Genomic DNA, 19,902 nt, shown 5'->3' with positions numbered 1-19,902 from the left:
TCTGGACAAAATGTAAACTATGAACTGCCTAAATGGAGTGTAAACTGGATTTGAAGAGTTTCAGTTTGAATGTATGGTGTTGTTATTTGTAACCTAGGAAAAGAAACTTCTAGAGTTTACACGATTTAACTTCTGCCTCTTAAGTATTATAAAACCATAACATAATCCATTTGATAACTGTGGTAGTTAGAGCTGGGCAAATTATTTTTCGATTCACTGGCAATTCTTAAAGTTTAGGTTCAACCCAAATTGAAATCAATTTTGTTCTTAATTCTTGGTAAATTGCAAGTCAATAAAAAAAGTTGCCTTTCAGGTTGAATAAATGTTTTGTTCAACCTAACCTAACTTACTTTAAAAGATTAAATGAAGGACTCAATTCACAGGAGGAAATGGTAGTGCTCATATACCCAGTAGTCTAGTGGTTACAGCACGCAGCTAGGATGTGGGAGTCCCAAATTCAAATCCCTAATCTCCCCGCTGAGGGCCCTAACCAGCAGGCTACTGGCTATTTGGTTTGGCTCTTACTCTCTCCTGTTGAAGCTGTTCCACTTTGTATAAATAATTCAATATTCATTGGAGCAGGAACTTTACCACGGATCTCCCACCTCCTAGGTAAATGCCCTAACCACTGGTACAAAAGCAGTGGGAGGGCCTAAGTAATCATATGAATCTAGACCAGAACTTTTTTGGGGGTCCAAAACTATTTTACAAGTTTCTCAAAATAGTTTCAGACAACCCAAAATAAAATATTTTGGCAAATAAAATATTTGTACAGAGAATTTCACCCAGCTCAAGTGGCAAGAGCAAATTACTTCTGCTCCATCAGTCACAAAGTCATTACCTTGCATAACACGCAAGCCATGCAATATTACCATCTATTTTCCTAGAACCTGGACAAGTTTTACTGGTGCACAGCAGATATTTATTTTCTCTGTGTTCAGCCTTTAAGTTACCTGTCACATATTTTACTTTAATATGTGAAAAAAAACGATTGATTAAGGGTCAGACTTTGTACAGATGCCACATTCAGAACAGTTTATTGGACAAAATTTAATACGCTAATCTTGTTCTGGTTTGGCTTTCCACATTTATCAAATCTGTATTGTAGGAATCAGTGAGACAGTAAAGACTGCTGATAAGTAGCATATTTCTAGGAGATGGAATTGTCACTTCTGAGGCACTCAACTTTAATAGTGAGGAAAAGTGCTGTCTATTGGTTACAAAATTTAGAAACTGAAAACTTACAGAAGCTTTTTCTATTTTAGAATTCTTGAGATGAAATGCAAGTGTTTTCCACGGAGGACAAAAAAATAAGTCATTTATGGACAACAACTAACCTGAGATTCATTGCTTTCAAGTTCTGCTTTAGAGAAGGGTCTGACTCTCAAGTAGACTTTCAAAGGTTGATATATCTGCTCATTTGAAAAAAAAATATTTATAGTTAAGTCTGTAGGCCAAAGACTCAGGATTCCAGAGTTTTTGTTTTTACCTTATATCTCTGATGTTTTTCCCCACACCACACAATTCCATCTCATGCCACCCACATTACTATGACTTTTGTACTAGTATCCTTCCATTTATCTTCATGTCTTCTCCAAGCTGTCCCTTATGCCTAGAACTCTTACTGTGCTAAACTATCCACTCCTTTTCATTTAAATTCTTTAAAATGTCTATTTCACACAACAAGCCCAATGTTAATCCACCAACAGCACATTTTATTTATATATATATATATATATATATTTTACAAAAAATTGAACTGCTTCCACCTTCTAGTCACTCTGCAAAGTGTATCTAAGTTGTGTTGCTTGTATAATAAATGGAAAGTCCATACTCCAGTTTTATATGGTTCAAGGCACACTACTGAGGCTCAGTAAAAAAAGAACACCTTGTGCCTATCGCCAAGCCACAAACCCTTTTATCGTCCCTTCAGAAACGGTCATGGAGGAAGCCTTCTTGGTTGCTGAAGTCAGGGATGTTTCCTAGCTGCTGCTGCTAGCTCCCCTCCTAGCTACTAAAAGGAAAAAATAACCCAACTGGGTCTCCCCACTGTTCTCTATTAGAAAGAGGGATCCCTATAATCCTTCCCTTCCCATCCAGCCTGTCTATTTAGTACCTTTCATTAGCACAACTCTTCAGACTACTCCTTTCATCATCACTCTGCCAAAAAGGCAGAATGGATAGAGTGATGACCAAGAGGTAAAGAAGCAGTAGACCTGTTGCTGTAGGATAGCATGACCAGTAGAAAAAAAACCTACAAGGCCAGATCTTGGCATAATGCAATAGTTATATTACTAAGTTAAAAGGCTTGCAGGCAAAGTGCAAGAGTGTAAAACAGTTTGGTTCTCATGGTAAGAGTAAGCTAGTAATAAGATAAGAATACTAGTTTGAACTGGGCATACTCCAGCTGGGTGTTGTGCAAACTTCCACGTGTACTTCTGCACTACCCTACAATCCTTTAGTTCCTCAAATGCTTAAGACAAACATTGTAAGTACTGGTTAAAATGTTAATTTGCTGCAGGACATGATTTGTTTTTAAGTAAAGGGAAAAGGAAACGGACTTGGAAAAAGGGAGGGAGTTCACAATACAGAGAAACTTGTTATTGAGTTGTTGCTACTTAAATGCAAAGACATCATTAGAAGAAATTATTACAAACAACCCCCACCTCCTGCTGCTGTTCATCAGCATTAGGTATGACGGACAACTCCATGGGTGAGGTTTTACCCATTAAGTCCTCATAACAGGTGAAGTCCAACACGCCAGATCCTGCTGAGGATGCATAGCTTCCCTCCTCATAGTCCATTCTCTTAACCTGTGAACATATAGAGGAATAAGAAACAAAACACACATGCTCTCACATGCAAATGGTGGAGAGTATGCAAGAAACAAGGCTTTTAAGTTAAAAAATATATATATACACCTCCTGAAGGGGTGGGATGGAGGGAGATCTAAAGACATGACCCCCAAAAAACTTGTAGTTATTTACTCTTTAAAAATGCTCTGCAATGTAAAAAAATCTTTAAAACTGCAGATAGCATGAAAAAAGTCTGCAGGAAATCCAAAACATTTACTATCTACAGTACCAGACCAGTGACATGGGCAGTCCTGTAAATAGGTACATCTGAAAGGGATAGTTAGCACTTCTATCATTCCCTTTCCTTTGTAGCTATCAAAAGGCATCCAAAGTGTTGTGACTCACAAAGTGAGGGTGCTCAGCACCCTAACGAGATCAAACTCACAGTAAGCTCAATTCTGCCCCCCTCTTATCCCTATGCAGGGCTCCCACTGACTGCAGCTGGGGAACACATGGCACTAGGATGCAAGGGGCAGAGTTTGGCCCTAATGAACAGAGGCATAAATCTCTATAGAACCTAGGGTGATCAGATGTCCCGATTTTATAGAGGTAGTCCCGATATTTGGGGGTTTTTCTTAGACAGGCTCCTATTATCCCCCACCCCCTGTCCCGGTTTTTCCGCACTTGCTGTCTGGTCACCCTATTAGAGCCCCCTCTGTCCCCATTCACAGAGGGGAAGCAGAGGCAGTGTCTTCCCCAGGGGCCCAGTGACGCAGTGGCAGAGCCCGGAACTGCACCCAGAGCCCCGCAGCTGCCTATGGCAGAGGGAGAGCAGCTGTCCACCGAGTCTAGGTGAGAGGACGGAGCGGCCCACGGCCGGGGTCCGCCTCATCACGGGCACAGGCTGGAGGCAGCCGCCCCCGGGAGAGCGGCGGGGCTGTCGGCTCAGAGCGGAAGGCCCGCGGGAAAGCCGCGGGCACCAGGCGGCAGCAGCCGCCGCCCCCTCCTGAGCCCGGCTCCCGACGCAAGGGAGGGGGTCGGGCCGCGCGGGGGAAGGGGAGGTGCGCCCGCTCTCAGAGTCGGGGCGGTTCCAACCCTTCCCGCGCACCACCTGAGGAGAGACCGCTAGCGCCAGCTGAGCGTCGCGCGCAGCTCGCCTGCTTTCCAGCCCCCCCACCCCTCACGCGCTCCAACCTGCAGCTGCCCCCACCCGCCGCCCTTTTTAGCGCGCGCGGTGCCAGCGCCTCCCCTGATTGGCCGCGGGCCCGGCCCGGTGCGCAGTAGGAGGTGCGTGTGGGAGTCCCGCCGGCGCTGCCGCCTGGGGGGGTGGCTCGTTTTACACTTGCCGGCGGCAACCCCGTTGTGACGGTTGGGGACTGGGGTGGCGCTAAGCACCCGGACGCCCCCGGGCTGGGCTTCCAGTTACCGGTTCCTCTTTCAGGGCTGACGGGGGGAGGGGGCAGTTGTACCGGCCCGAGCTCGGGGGGAACGTCTGTAACGCGTGTGTGGTGGGGGGAAGGGGTCATTAGGTACCCGCCCCTAATGTCCCTCCAGGGCCTGCCTGGGATGATGGATCCGCGGCTCGGACGGGCCTGGGGGGCTGAGCTCGCCGTTCACATGGGCGGCGGCAGCAGCACCCGGCCGTTTCCCCACCCGTGGAGTCACCCCCGCCAGGGCCCCGCTTCCGGGCGGGACTATCATTTGTCTCCACCCTGCCTCGGCGGGCCTCGCTAGCGCGGCTACCAGCGAGGGGCAGCAGCAGCTGGGACTTGAACTGCGACCGCCCCACAGCTCACCGGGGATAGCATCAAACGCTCCTGCAAAGCGACAGCCGGACCGCGCCAAAGCGGGCTGGGGTCAAGCCGCTCACCCACTCACGTAGAGAGCCGGCTGGGTGTCCGGCAGAGGGCACTGGCGTACCAGCCAACCCTTCGTAAAGGAAACGTGAGGTTGAGAAGCCTGGAGCTTCCCAGCCATTGTTTTCAAACAGTCTGGTTAAACCTGCATTTTTACCCAGAAAAAGAATTAAGATTAAATCCAGACTGGTTGATTATGAGATAGTCTAAAGCTAGTGGCAGCAATATTGTGGTTGCAGGAAGGCTGGGGAAGTCATTGTTAAAATGCAGGACTGTTGATTGAGACTACTACTCTTTGTGCCTGGGTCTGTCACTGAGTCTGTGGCCTGGTCTACCCTACCCAGTCAGGTTGATCTTGTTTGGAGGTTCTAGCAGGGGAGGGCAGTTACTGTATACCCTTGACGAAGAACAGTACTCCTCTGTCTGGGAGGTTGTCCTCTTTGACCCTGCAGCTTTGGGAGGGATGCACATGGAGCGGTGAGGGGGGAAGGGGACACCAGCCTCGCCAGCCAGATCAGCCGAATACACCCTAGCGATCAGTAGGGTGACACATTGCAGCCAGATCACCCTCACATGTAAGGCAGTTTACCTTGACCTATGCTACAGTGTTCTTCCCACCAATTTAACTCCCCCGCTACACCATCCCACTTCCACAAGAGGGTTAGGCTGATGTAGTTAGGTCAATGCAGTGTCCATGTAGACATTGCATTGCTTACATTGCCTGTTGCTGCCTTTGGCAGGCTGAGCCCTGCTGCTGGGAGCAGACAGCTCAGCTTGTCAAACTGAGGGTGAAAGGGCTCCAGCTGTCAGTCTTGGGTGGTGGGGCTCTGGCTGTTGGCTTAGGGCAGTGGGACTCCAGCTGTCAGCCTAGGCTGTGGGGCTCTGGCTGTCAGTGCCCCATAATGCCCCACTTAAGTTGGTCCAAGTGTTCCTGATGAGGATGTGCATTGTGGTGGCTGTAGTTCAACCTAACTTTAGTCAATTTAATTTTGTAGTGTAGACATGGCCTGATCCACACTGAAAGAACTATTACATAGGAAGCAGAGCCTCAGAGCAAGCAGGTAGCTTTAATTTCAATACTGTTCAACATTTTCATCAGTGATATATTATGGCTGATAGAATTTGCAAATGACAAAGATTGGTAAAGTGGTAAATGATGACAGGATAGCCATATAGGTCATTCTAATTGCTTGGTAAGCCAGGCCCATTCAAAGAAAATGTGTTTTAACACAGCCACATGCAGTTATATATCTCTAAGGAATGCAGACCATACCTACAGAATGGGGGATTGTATCCTGGAAATCAATGACTGAAAAGGATTTTAAAATCACAGTGGACAGGTACCTCAGCATGAGCGCTCCCTGTGATGCTGTGCACAAAAAGGACTAATGCAATGCTGGGCTGTATAAACAGGTGAGTAGGAACACCAGAGGTGATTTTACCTCTGTATATAATTCTAGTGTCCATTTTTTACATGGAAAAAAACTGAAGCTGCATAAAAGGCACAAAAAGTTTTTGAGGACAGAGTGCTTTATTGTGAGATTTAAAGAGCTCATCATGTTTGGCTTATCAAAAAACCTGAGAGAGGACTTCAGTGTAGCATGTAAGTACTTTCAAGGGCAGAAAACACCAGGACTAAAGGCTAATGTAGTGCCAATCTTTAAAAAAGGGAAGAAGGAAGATCCTGGGAACTACAGGCCAGTCAGCCTCACCTCAGTCCCTGGAAAAATCATGGAGCAGGTCCTCAAAGAATCAATCCTGAAGCACTTGCATGAGAGGAAAGTGATCAGGAACAGCCAGCATGGATTCACCAAGGGAAGGTCATGCCTGACTAATCTAATCGCCTTTTATGATGAGATTACTGGTTCTGTGGATGAAGGGAAAGCAGTGGATGTATTGTTTCTTGACTTTAGCAAAGCTTTTGACACGGTCTCCCATAGACCTCCTGAGGTCCCTTCCAACCCTGATATTCTATGATTCTATTCTTGTCAGCAAGTTAAGGAAGTATGGGCTGGATGAATGCACTATAAGGTGGGTAGAAAGCTGGCTAGATTGTCGGGCTCAACGGGTGGTGATCAATGGCTCCATGTCTAGTTGGCAGCCGGTATCAAGTGGAGTGCCCCAAGGGTTGGTCCTGGGGCCGGTTTTATTCAATATCTTCATAAATGATCTGGAGGATGGTGTGGATTGCACTCTCAGCAAATTTGCGGAGGATACTAAACTGGGAGGAGTGGTAGATACGCTGGAGGGGAGGGATAGGATACAGAAGGACCTAGACCAATTGGAAGATTGGGCCAAAAGGAATCTGATGAGGTTCAATAAGGATAAGTGCAGGGTCCTGCACTTAGGATGGAAGAACCCAATGCACAGCTACAGACTAGGGACCGAATGGCTAGGCAGCAGTTCTGCGGAAAAGGACCTAGGGGTGACAGTGGACGAGAAGCTGGATATGAGTCAGCAGTGTGCCCTTGTTGCCAAGAAGGCCAATGGCATTTTGGGATGTATAAGTAGGGGCATAGTGAGCAGATCGAGGGACGTGATCGTTCCCCTCTATTCGACATTGGTGAGGCCTCATCTGGAGTACTGTGTCCAGTTTTGGGCCCCACACTTCAAGAAGGATGTGGATAAATTGGAGAGAGTCCAGCGAAGGGCAACAAAAATGATTAGGGGACTGGAACACATGAGTTATGAGGAGAGGCTGAGGGAGCTGGGATTGTTTAGCCTGCAGAAGAGAAGAATGAGGGGGGATTTGATAGCTGCTTTCAACTACCTGAAAGGGGGTTCCAAAGAGGATGGCTCTAGACTGTTCTCAATGGTAGCAGATGACAGAACGAGGAGTAATGGTCTCAAGTTGCAGTGGGGGAGGTTTAGATTGGATATTAGGAAAAACTTTTTCACTAAGAGGGTGGTGAAACACTGGAATGCGTTACCTAGGGAGGTGGTAGAATCTCCTTCCTTAGAGGTTTTTAAGGTCAGGCTTGACAAAGCCCTGGCTGGGATGATTTAACTGGGAATTGGTCCTGCTTTGAGCAGGGGGTTGGACTAGATGACCTTCTGGGGTCCCTTCCAACCCTGATATTCTATGATTCTATGACTCTTTAATCTAGCAGAGAAAAGTATAACAAGAACCACTGGCAGGAAGCTGAAACCAGAGAAAATTCAAATTAGAAATTAAGCACAAAATGTTAACAGCAAAGAAAATATTTTAACAATAAAGGTAAGTAGTGGATTCTCCATCTCTTGATGGCTTCATATTGAGCCTGGATACCTTTCTGGAAGATATAACCAAACAGTAATTAGTGGGCTGAATACAAGGATAACTGGGTGAAATTTAATGACTTGTGATATAGGAGCACAACTAAATCATCTAGCAGTCTTCTGTGGCCTTAAACTCTGTCAACTTATCTATATCAATCAGCATATTCTTCTGTAAAATTTGTTGATTAATTCTTGTATTTCACAGGAGCTTCTCATAGCAAAACTATTGTCTTTTTGTAAAATGCTTTGAAAACTTCTCATAAAAAGGTGCTATAAAAGTGCAAATAATCATTAAAAAGCCATTCATCGGCCAATCTAGAAATGTTTTACAACATAAATTGGATGGTCTAACATCTTGCAGCTGGAGTTGGGCTTTTATAAAATACTGAAGTATACATAATGAGTAGCTATTTCCACAACCACTTAGTTTAGGAATAGATAGCTCACTGTTCTTATCCATCACAGAAACCTGTAAATTGGTGTCATTTAGGAAAATCATTGTAGAAGACTAAATTAGCTGTAAGGGATAAAGTATTCTGAATATATACTAATTGGATTCTGTAGAATTTTAAATTTTTGTTCTTAGAGGACAACATGTAATGAATTACAGTGACAGCTCATTTAGTTGGTTTATGGTGGTCAAAGCACATTGTTGTTCCCCCATCTCTCTAAGGCACTTCACTACGAGGTTGCTTGACTACTTCATTCAGTGTTCAGTATTAAATAGTTACAGGAAGAAGGGAAAAATATTTAGAAATGTTTTCTAACAGTCTGATTGGGTATATAGTATATTTCATAATCAGAAATACTGTGTATCAGAAAGGAATTGAAGTTTGAAGACACTAGGTGAAGCCCAGTCTATTCTCCAAGCATCAAAAATGCCTATTTCTGCAGGAATTTGAGTTCACAGAGCAACAGGCCCTCAAGAGTACACTAGAGTGGTGATGTGAACATATCTGCAAGGAATAAAATAGTCAAGCATTTCTTTCAGTCCTTAACTGAATTATACTGGGGATTGAAATATCAGGTCCTTCCTTTTCTTGAAGATTTACTGCAAGATCTTTAAAGGCCCTTAAAGGATATACAAACCAAAAATTGGACCCGTTTTCTTTCATTGCTTTATACACAACTACACTAGGAATTCAGGTTCCATCTAACTTGGAAGACTTAGGCCAGGTCTATGCTAAAGACTTATCAGTGTAACTAGGTTACTCGGGGGGGGGGTGAAAAATCCACACCCCTGAGTGATGTAATTACACCAACCTAACCCCCCTACGCAGACAGTGCTACATCCATGGGGGAGCTTCTGCTGTTAACATAGCTGCTGCCTCTTGGGGAGGTAGATTAACTACACAAATGGGAGTTCTCCCGAACTGAATTAATTTGCAAACTGGATACAGTTAACTTAAGCTTGAATAAAGACTGGGAGTGGATGTGTCATTACACAAGGAAAACTATTTCCCTGTGTTTATTTCCCCTCTCCACCCTGTTCCTCACATGTTCTTGTCAACTGCTGGAAATGGTTGATCATCACTACAAGAGGTCCGCCCCCCACCCCACCCCGCCGGCTCTCCTGCTGGTAATAGCTCACCTTACCTGATTACTCTTGTTACAGTGTGTATGGTAACACCCACTGTTTCATGTTCTCTCTGTATATAAATCTCTCCACTCTATTTTCCACTACATGCATCCAATGAAGTGAGCTGTAACTCACGAAAGTTTATGCTTAAATAAATGTTAGTCTCCAAGGTGCCACAAGTACTCCTTTTCTTTTTGTGGATACAGACTAACACGGCTGTTACTCTGAAACCGTCAGCATAGTAGCTTCTTTAGTGAAGTGCTGCACTGGTGCAGTTGCACCGCTGCACATGAAGACAAGCCCCAAGACTAGTGAAATACAAGAGAAAGTTACACTTGGGAGGGGAGGGGGTTTTTTTAGTCAGCCTGTTTAAAAATTAACAGCTATTTAACTTCAATGCTGAATTCACATTTGAGATTAAAGGTGTTTGTTAAATATTCAATATGCTCACTGCTTCAAATAAAGTCTCACAATAAGTATCCCCAGGACCTCTTGGTCTTCCTTAACAAGCATGATTTTAAAAAGAAGTTTAGCCTCTCTTTATACATCATAAAGGAGCAAACTAAAAGGGATTTGAGCCTTTGCAGTTCACTTTCAAACCAGACTTTATCTGAGAAAAGTGACCGACTACCGCCTATAACAGTGGTCCCCAATGTGGAGCCTGTGGGTGCCATGGCACCCGCTGGGGCATTTATGTGTGCCCACTGCCAGGGCTGGTGCCAAGGAACAAAGGAGAGGAGCACATCCGCCAGAGAACATGCCGCCACACTCTTCTGAAGGCATGAATGTGCTCTTGGTCACAGAAAGGCTGGGGACCACTGGCCTATAAGAAGTTCCAGGCAAATAAAATTCACTATGAAAAAATTTTTTTCCCTTATTTTAATGTTCCTTTAGGGTTTAATGGTTATTTGAAACATTACATCACACTGCACTCCCTTCTTCAAAATACATTAAAGCAGTTCTATATTAATGGTAAACATTCATTTCTACTGAAGTCTTGGCCAACCATTCCCCTCTAAAGGCCTAGATTCTTGATTGTTATGCCACTTTGTTTCGGTTCTTTATTCATGAAAGAATCATGATTCTAGTCAAGATTCTATTTCACAAAACACAAAGCAACAGTAAAAAAATTACAAATCAACTTTTATTAAAGTAGATGACAGGCATTTAGGCATCAGCAATAGTAACTTCAACTTCTACACCTGGTTCAATACTGATAGAAGTGATCTGCTTAACAATCTCAGAGGGACTGTGTAAGTCAATGAGACGCTTGTGGATACGCATCTGGAAACGATCCCAGGTCTTAGAACCTTCACCACAAGGTGTTTTCCTAGTAGTGATTCGCAGAGTCTATAACAGAAAGTGGAGTAGTAACCAATAAATGAAGACAGATTTATGCAGAGGTTTTGACTAGAATCAAAACTTTCTATAGCTCTAATGTAATTAAAATATTGCTTGCAGTATTTTTTACATAGTTGTCAAAAATTAGCTCTACTTATCTTAGTGGCCATTATTCACCTCCTTTTCATAGCTGGCCAAGGAGTCTTAAGTCAAAAGAGAGGAATGCAGGTAGGAAGCAGGTCAAAATCCTCTTCCGCCTTTCTCTTCAGCATGTTTTGTATTAAACAATTGAGTCATATGTTTATGCCAGTTAACTAATCCATTAACTGGTTAGAGTTTAAATATATTCAATCCAGTTTAATCAGACTGCACCCCTTCTCAATTTTACTATTTGTAATTTACAAATAAAATCTTGGAGAATTAATCATGGTTTTCCTGCCACCTAAGCCGTAAGTACCTTAGTAGGCATGCGAACAGGTCCCTTCACTTTTAGATTCTTTTCTTTGGCACCTCTGATCAAGTCAGCACAGACTGTAAAAGAATACACAACTGTTTACAAAAGGTTTTTTTAATTGAACTAGATATTCCACTTCACATAAAACGTTGGCTCAGAATAGCGTAAATAATAATCATAGTAATTCAGTTTACAATTTATCCTCATGGCCAACTACATATGGCATAAACTGCTCATCCCAGAATTAGTAAGGTCACTTGTAATTTTACTTTTTAGGCCTGTCCATAATGGCATTTAGACAGTGTTAGATTAACTATATAAAGACTTAAGAGTTTAAACTAAAGTGGTTTAAACACATTTTGCTTTGAGAGCATGGACCAGGCATAGCTATTTTAGGAGAGTGTTTACAACACATAGCTATAACATTGTTCAAGAGAGTTCATAGTTAAACAGTTCGGCTAGTATGGATAAAGTAAGCATTTAAAGCAGGTTAAAGTAACAAGTTTATTCCATAGTTTACTTTATGTCACTGGCAGAATAGGTCAATGGCTGTGGTAAAGAATTTTAAACACAACTGACAGCTTATAGACTAATAACCTGTCAATTAGGGAAGCTGCCAGCTGAAGTTATGTTTTGAAACATTTGAGACTTCAAATCATAAGCAACCCTAAAAAAGAAAAGAAGTGTTACTTACCCTTCTCAAGGGACTTTACATTGCGACTCGTCAAGGTAATTCTAATTCGGTGAATTGCTACTTCCTGTTCCACAGGTGCTTTGCCACTATCTTTAAATGCCTGAAACATTAACATTATGAATATTAGAAACTAGAGCCAAACGGGTCAATATTGTATGTATGCCGCTTAAAGCATTCTACCTTCACTAAAATTGAGAACATTAGATATCTCCGTAACTACAGTTTTTATAACTTTTATTAGAGTCCATATCAAAAGGATTCTGAATGGGGGGAAGGGTAAGAATCCAGTTTCAAAAACAGCATTTTGTACAGTTACTCTAACAATTATGCATCTTGGAAAATATCAGAAACACTCCACTGACTTGTGTCTTTATGGAACATGCCATCTAGCCACCTCCAAAATAATTACTTTAATCATATAGGGCAAGTCTACACTAAAAAATTAAGTTGATGTAAGTTATGTTGTCATACAGCCACCACAGTAATTGAATTGGTTTTACAAGTACACACTATGCTCCTTGTGTCAGTCATCCATGTCCTCACAGGAGCTGTTGCACCGATTTAACTGCTACTGTGGGGGATTGTGGGATGGTTTCTGAAAGGTAGCAGGTCTATGTAGTGTCTACACTGACCTTGCATCAACCTAATTACATAAACTTAAGGGCTATGCCTCTCATGGAGGTGGAGTTATTAAATGGATGTAGTGGGCAAGTTACATTGGTGGGAGCTTTATTTTAGTGTAGACAGAGTAAGCTGCTTTACGTCTACTTAACTCTGTAGCGTAGACCAGAGTCTAGTCTGTAGTATGTAGTATGTAGTGTTGTGTCAGTCTGATTATTAGAAAGATAAAGGGTGTGAGAGACAAGGTTTTGAATTATACAGAGCTCTTCATTGGGTCTGGGAAGGGTACTCAGTGTTACAACTAAATATAAGATCAAACAGATAGCTCTGAGTACCTTTCCCAGACCTGAAGAGCTCTGTGTACCATGAGGGCTCGTCTTTCGCCAATAGAGGTTGGTACAATAAAGATATTACCTCCCCCACCTTGTCTCTTTAAGCATGTAGAGACATACAAATCTGTAATACAGTTTAACCAGTGTTTGTTTCACGGCAAGAATTCAAAAAGAAAAATGCCAGTATCATAGGCGTAATGCAGGTAGGCGATAAACAACAAAGAGGTGTGTGATCAACAAATCACAGATGTGCATCTATCAGGAGATTGATTTAAATTCATTTGGGGAATGACAACTACACTAGTATACTTGCTCTGACTTCTTATGAAATAGCACATAAAATGAATAATTAAGTAACAATAAAGAAAGAACAATCTAATGTATAACTTCTGCAATGTGCTTAGAGAGATCAGAAAGACAATCCCTGTATTAAGTGATTTAGGACAACAGTATATAAGTATTTTATTGCTGCTATTGTATTTTTATATATATGTGGCAAGCACCCTTTCTTTTTATGGTAATATATACTAGGATTTTTTTTAAAGTACTTGTATCTGTTTTGCAAATTGCACTGTGTTGTAATCCCATTAATGATATAAAGGTTCACAGCTAATGAAAGAGGGGTCCAAGGGCAGCAGAGGTACACCACACAGGACCCGCCAATTTAATTTGTAAGAGCTATTTAGGTTTGACTCATTGGCTTTCTAGAGTAGATAAAACTACAGGGGAAACAAGATACAGCCACAGAAAGATGTTTTCGTGATTTCCCAAGAATCCAACCCTCCCCCCCACCGCCCGGAACTGGCCGCGTTTTGCATGGAGGGGCAGAGCTGGCGAAGCTCAGCGTGCAGCACAGGCGCAGCCTGTTTGAGGGAGGCCGTTTCCCCAGCGCTGGGGTGCCTACTGGCCAAAGCGGGCAGGAGCGAGACATGTGAGGGAACGTCCCCGAAACCCCCAGCTACAAACTGCCCCGGCCGCTCCCTCGCCGCCGGGCAGCGTCTCCCCCCGCCTCCCCGTTAGCGCAGGCGGTCGCTGCCGCTGGGGTCTTGCCAGCCCGCCGCTTCCGCCGGGATCAGCACCGGTAGAGGAGAAAGGCCCCGATGTAACACACGGCAGCGAGGCCGGGAGCCGCCGCCCCGCGGGGCTCGGGCGAGCCGACAGGCAGGGAGGGAGGGAGCACGCGGCGAGCAGAGGCCTGGCAGAGCGCCACGCGCCCTTCCCCGGCCCGCTCACCATGGCTGCACAGAGTCCTCCTGACCGACTTATTCCCGGGCGGGGGCGGCGCGGCCCAGCGAACAGCGGTGAGTCAGGAGCGGGGCGAGCAGCACCGGCTGCGGCGGCGTCACTCACGGCAGAGGCAGAGGGGCGGGCGCGCGGCGCTTATATAGCAGCGCTCCATACGGGCATCGCGCGACCGCTGACGCCAGCCAGGGCCGCCCCGCCCCGCCCGCCCCGCCCCTGGCTGGCTGGCGCTGGGGTCAGGCAGGCTATAGCAGCGAGCGGGTCGCGGGGCGGCGGTGCAGCCTCGGGCCGTGGAGCCCGCCTGCCGAGCGGAGCAGCCAGGCTGCCGGGGCATAATAAAGTCTGAGCCTGGGCGGGAGTTGTACCGCCTGTGCCAGCCCGACCCAGCGCACCTGCCCGCCCCTGAGCCCGGCCCCCCCACTGAGCCCGCTGCGCTGCTCGCCCCCTCTGTGACAAAAATCTGTAAAGGCTGGGGGTGGTCAGGCCTCGAAGAGATACGGGGCCGGGAGGCTCAGCGCCTGTTTTCAAAAGGAAAAATGACCGAATTTAACTGAACACATGAACGTTTGGGGTGATGTGCAAGTAGCGTTGTCGCTCGGGGTTCTCACAGGATTGTAATTGCAGCATCGCCTCAAGCAATTGGTTTCTGCTAACTTAAAGCAAGGATGGAAAGATAAAAAGGTTGAAAAACACCTCGGCCGCTCACACTGACTTTGTTTGCCAGCGAAAAGTCTGTGGTAGGAGCTACTTCAAATTGACAGTTTTTAAATACAATTGGTCAACTTTTCAATTTTAAAAGGCCAAATCCTGCCCCCTTTGTCCAGCCTCAGCATTTCAATTTTGTGCTGTGGGTGGCCGCAGAGGGAGGAGGAGATATCCTTTCCCCCCCTACACACACACAGTACAAGAGCAGCAAGTACCCCACGCTCAGCCTTTGTACCAATCCTCACAGGGTAGATACAGCACCACGGTGGTTCCTTTAGCTTTAAATGTGTAGGCCCTTGCAAGATGGCAGTCTAAAATTGTTAAGATCTGGACTTTAAAAGTAGTAATTATAGCCAAAAATAATTCATTAAAAAGTCTCCATAATTTAAAGTAACATTCTTTAAATGAGAGAACACTAGGCAAATATTATTTGTTTGTGTGAGAGTAATGCCTAATGCCCAAGTTGTGGATCAAGGCCCTTGGGCTAAGTGCTGTTCAATCACACAGCAAAGAAGCAGACCCTGCCCCAGAGCGCTTACAATCATTTTAAATTCCATTCTTGATTAATAGAGTTGGCTGTAGGAACTAACTTGCTTTAAATGGTGATGAACTTGTTCCTGTCTATTCCTGCAAGGTATTTATATTATAGCCACTACTATAGTATCTAGGAGCAAAAAAGAAACTTCAGTTAGCATCGAGTTAAAGCCCTCCTGGACCCTGCTCCCTTTAGTCTTGGATTTATCCACTTATACTTGATTTTTTTTGGGGGGGGGGGGTCACCTTTCCCTTTTAGTATCCTTTTGCGTCTGATATTGTAAGAAGATTTCTACTAAAACAAGAGTTCTGTGGTAAGATTGGAAGTTGGTTAGGCTGAGGCTCCACAGGCTCTTACTCACTTACTTACTACTAAGAGTACTCAAGCTTCTGAAAACCTCACTATGGGCCTTGGCGGTTTCATCCTCCTTGATAAGTATAATCATTGCAAGTCATAAATTCATGGATTTTTAAGGCCTGAAGAGACCATTGTGATCATCTACTCTGACCTGCATAACACAGACCATAGGACTTCATAAGAGCATACTTCCTTTAATGGCAGGTTTCAGAGTAACAGCCGTGTTAGTCTGTATTCGCAAAAAGAAAAGGAGTACTTGTGGCACCTTAGAGACTAACCAATTTATTAGAGCATAAGCTTTCGTGAGCTACAGCTCACTTCCTCAGATGCATATCGTGGAACGTTCCACGATATGCATCTGAGGAAGTGAGCTGTAGCTCACGAAAGCTTATGCTCTAATAAATTGGTTAGTCTCTAAGGTGCCACAAGTACTCCTTTTCTTTTTACTTCCTTTAATTAATTCCTGCTTCAAGATCAACAGCTGTGGTTGAACTAGAGCAGAGCTGCCTAACCTGCAGACCATACACGACCCACCAAAGCATTTCTTAAGGCCCACAGCCTGCTTCAACATAGTATACTAACAACCAATTCATTAGGATTGTGTTGTCACGTTTACATCATTTTAGTTTACACATGTGTGTAAAGAGACAATACAGTTTCTATTTACAATTTAAATACATATGAAACAAACTGAACTTAAAATATAAATCAATCTAGGTGACTTTAAATCTTATTAAAATTGTTTGGCTCACACAAGGTTGTGCTTAGGTTTATGTGGCCCTCCTACGTAATGAGGTTGGGCACCACTGAACTAGAGCACATTGTTTAAAGAAACATTGAGTCTTGATTTTAAAGTTTCCAGTGATAGAGTATCAACAACATTTGCTATTTTATTCCAATGGATAATTACCCTCCCTTAAAAAATTGCACCTTATTTTGGTATGAATTTGTCGAGCTTCAATTAAGTTGGATCTTGTGATACCTTTTTATACTGGATTGCAGATCCCTCTATTGTCAAATTTCTGTTCCTCGTGTAGGTCCTATAGACTGATCAAATCACGCCTTTGCCTGCTCTTTGATAAGCTAAATAAATTGAGCTCCTTAAATCACTACAAGTCCTGCTTTCCAATCCTTAACCAGTCGCCTGGCTCTTCCCTGAACCCTCTCTGAGGTATCAACTGTTTCTTGAATTAATAACAGAACTGAACACAGTATTCCATTAGCAGTCACAATCCTGTCAAGCACAGAGGTAATCGAGCCTTCCTATTTCAAATTCCACGGCTTATACATCCCAGGCTTGCATTGGTGCTTTAGCCACAGTGTTGCAGTGGGTGCTTATGTTCACCTGATTATCCACTATGACCCACACATCTTTTTCAGAGTGTCTGCTTCCCATGATAGTCCCTGCTCCTGTAAACACAACTTACATTCTTTGTTCCTAGATGTCATACTTGGTGAGGACCCACCAGCACCAGAATGTGATTTTGGACACTTTGAGAGATCCAGGTGCAGAAACCTCTGCAGTGCACAATGAGGAGGGAGGGGGGAGGACCAAGAAAGCGACACAAGCCATTCAGCAAGCCAGGTGTTCGAAACTCAGCAACAGTCAAGCCATCTTGCTGGGTGAGCACTGATGAGCCTGATAACATGAAAGGGAGCTCAGCTAAATGTATAGATGTACTGTTCCTTATAAGCAATTATTTTTAACCTTTTTGTTGCCCAAAACCTCCCCTCCTTCTCGCCACCTACTCTTCTTCTTCTTTTTAAAAATGACACCCATCCTATCCATGATTTGGGTAACTTGTAAAATGTTAGAAAAGTTTAAAAAAATATGGCAGTCCAAGTTACACAGCCTGCATTAGATCACTGTCCTGTGGTTGGCAAGAGGTGGCATCCGCTTCTCCATGTTAAGCTAGCCAGGGGGCCAGGCAAAGTATTTTGCGTAGCTCAACAGGGGTGCTCCTGGTATCCTCTTGAACGAACTCAATGAAACTTTCATGGAGATACTTTGCAGCCCTCTCCCAAATATTCTGAAGGATGACTGCCTTGTTTCTTCCCCTGTAATAGAGGAAGAAACCATTCCGTCACACCATTCTGCCATTAATTTTGCACACACCATTTCAACAGGCTAGCGGCATACAAGCTGAGGCAGCTTCACGATGTCAGTGGCAGCTGTGTCCTTTGGGCCTTTATCAAACTCAGAAGTGAGATATCAGCCAAAATCACCACTGCCTATAAAAATATTCTCAATATTCACTCCATTTTCCCCTTACTGACACGGAGAGGCACCCAATGTCTAAACCTTCCACACAACAGTCCTCCAGGACTCCCAGTAGTCCATACTCACCATTGCTTGAGCTGCAAATTTATGTAACAAGGGGCTCTGAAACTAAAGTGAAAAATATAATTTCTTATTAAAGGTCTTTTTAGGAATAGTGTAAGGGAGTTTAAGACATCTTTTACTTTCTGTTGTGACTGTAAATCTAATGCTGTATCTCTTTGTTTTAATCAGCAGCCTCTGGCATGGTGGCCTTAAGAGATGCCCCTTCTACGCCTGCTGAACTTTTGACCTTGATCAGGTGAAGAAAGAAGCAGATCAGGAAGGATATGTTCTGTGAGATCCTCCAGTCCTGTACAGCTGCTGATCGCGAGCACAGGGATTGGAGGGGCCGAATGGCCAAGAGCAGGGGGAAGAACCAGGAATGGACAGAGTGGTTACTGAAGGAACGACAAAGCAACAGAGAGGTGCTTCAGTAATTTCACCAGGACATAACTTTACTTAAGCAACACACACAGATGTTGCCAAAAATTATTGTGCTAACTACCCCAAGGCTTCGTACATAGCAGCCTTTCCGACTCATGGAAAACTCCATTTGCTGCTTCGTGTACCCACAGCATCACAGGTTGCAGCATGACATGAACCCTTTTCTCTAATCACTCTGTGGTAAGGGAAAATAAGGACAACTATGACTTAAAAACAAGTAGTACACTGTAGTGTAACATGAAAGAAACATTGTAATATGTTTTTAATATGCAATTATGTTAATTGTTTACTTATTTTTTATATGTTTGGGTCAGCCTCTTACAGTACTTCTGTATTTACACTTTAGCTTTATTTCCTGTTTACATTCACCCAATAAAGTTCTGTTTTTGAAATTTAAAGTACATTTGTTTGTACCAAGCATAAATGCCACATTACAACATTAATAAGGGGAGTCAATAACCCTTGACCGTACAATGAACATATTCAAGGTCTGTGCGCCCAAAGGCACACTAGTTCAGAAAAGTATCACACAACACTGCTATGGCGAACTATAAAATAACATTTTAACAGCCTCCTCAACCATATAGCTCCATCACTGGCTCTTTTAATAGCCCTGTCTGCCTGTTCAAATTCAGCAGAGAGCCAGTCCACCTCTCCCCTGCTGGAAGCCTTTTTCCCTTTGCCTCAGAAATATTATGTAATACAGAACATGCAGCAATAATGATAGGAATGTTTGCCTCACTGAGATCAAATCTAGCCATTAAATATCCCCACTGAGCTTTAAATATACCGAAAGCACGTTCAACAGTCATCCTGCACCTGCTGAGCTGTATTTAAATCTTTCCTTGGGTCTATTGAGGTGGCCAATGTAGAATTTCAAGAGACAAAGGAGCAAGGAGTAGACGGTGTCCCCCAGAATCACTATGGGCATGTGGGAGTCGGGAAAATATCCCTGCTAGCAGCCTTTGGAAAAATCCTATGTTCTTGCAGATGCAAGCATCATGCATCTTCCCTGACCAGCCCACACTGAGCCACTAGCACTTGCGTAACATGGAAAAAGGTACCCCTTTGGTTTAGATACTCACTGGCAAGATGGGTTGGTGCCTCCAGCTCAGCTCAGGCTGCTGCTCTCTTTAGCTATGCCCTACTGTGGCTCAGGCAGCCCCAGCTCACATGGAGGACAGGCCCCCAGGCTCCTCACTCCCTCATTGGCATGCCTACGCAGTCAATCAGGCGGACCTGGAGCTTTGGCATCTCTCCATTGGCCCTGGAATCAGGATCCTGATGACAATTCCTCCTTCCCTTTTCTTTTGGTATTCGATGAGGGTCAGACAAACAAACCCATTAAATTTCAGTAAGTGACCTTAGA

The 19,902-nt window shown here is 44.2% G+C and overlaps 2 protein-coding genes and 1 non-coding gene across 9 annotated transcripts in view; all 3 read right to left on the bottom strand.

The window, feature by feature from the left end:
* The window catches only part of LOC140906696 (kinesin-like protein KIF20A), a 75,392-nt gene extending 70,724 nt beyond the window's left edge, over window positions 1–4,668 (bottom strand). For all 7 annotated transcript variants that reach the window (XM_073331131.1, XM_073331132.1, XM_073331128.1 and 4 more), the window contains exons 1-3: window positions 4,592–4,668; window positions 2,667–2,813; window positions 1,338–1,412 (exon numbers count right to left, since the gene is read on the bottom strand). In XM_073331131.1, the coding sequence (XP_073187232.1) occupies window positions 1,338–1,412; window positions 2,667–2,813; window positions 4,592–4,603 (234 nt within the window). In that variant the 5' untranslated portion in view covers window positions 4,604–4,668. The remainder of the gene's footprint in view (window positions 1–1,337; window positions 1,413–2,666; window positions 2,814–4,591) is intronic.
* Window positions 4,669–10,614: 5,946 nt separating this feature from the next.
* RPS20 (ribosomal protein S20) lies at window positions 10,615–14,310 on the bottom strand. Its single transcript, XM_073331126.2, has 4 exons — window positions 14,164–14,310; window positions 11,978–12,077; window positions 11,287–11,360; window positions 10,615–10,838 (listed from the first exon to the last, which is right to left on the bottom strand). Exons 1-4 carry the CDS (start codon window positions 14,164–14,166, stop codon window positions 10,656–10,658), a joined length of 360 nt encoding a protein of 119 aa, XP_073187227.1. The 5' UTR covers window positions 14,167–14,310; the 3' UTR covers window positions 10,615–10,655.
* On the bottom strand, window positions 11,431–11,495 carry LOC140908008 (small nucleolar RNA U54). Its single transcript, XR_012157719.1, has one exon. It is a non-coding gene; the product is annotated as a small nucleolar RNA U54 (small nucleolar RNA).
* Window positions 14,311–19,902: the final 5,592 nt, after the last annotated feature.

The sequence above is a fragment of the Lepidochelys kempii genome, chromosome 2 (assembly GCF_965140285.1).
Source record: "Lepidochelys kempii isolate rLepKem1 chromosome 2, rLepKem1.hap1, whole genome shotgun sequence".
Lineage (NCBI taxonomy): Eukaryota > Metazoa > Chordata > Testudines > Cheloniidae > Lepidochelys > Lepidochelys kempii.
Note: the sequence above shows the minus strand (reverse complement) of the source record. Positions and strands in the feature narration are given on the sequence as shown.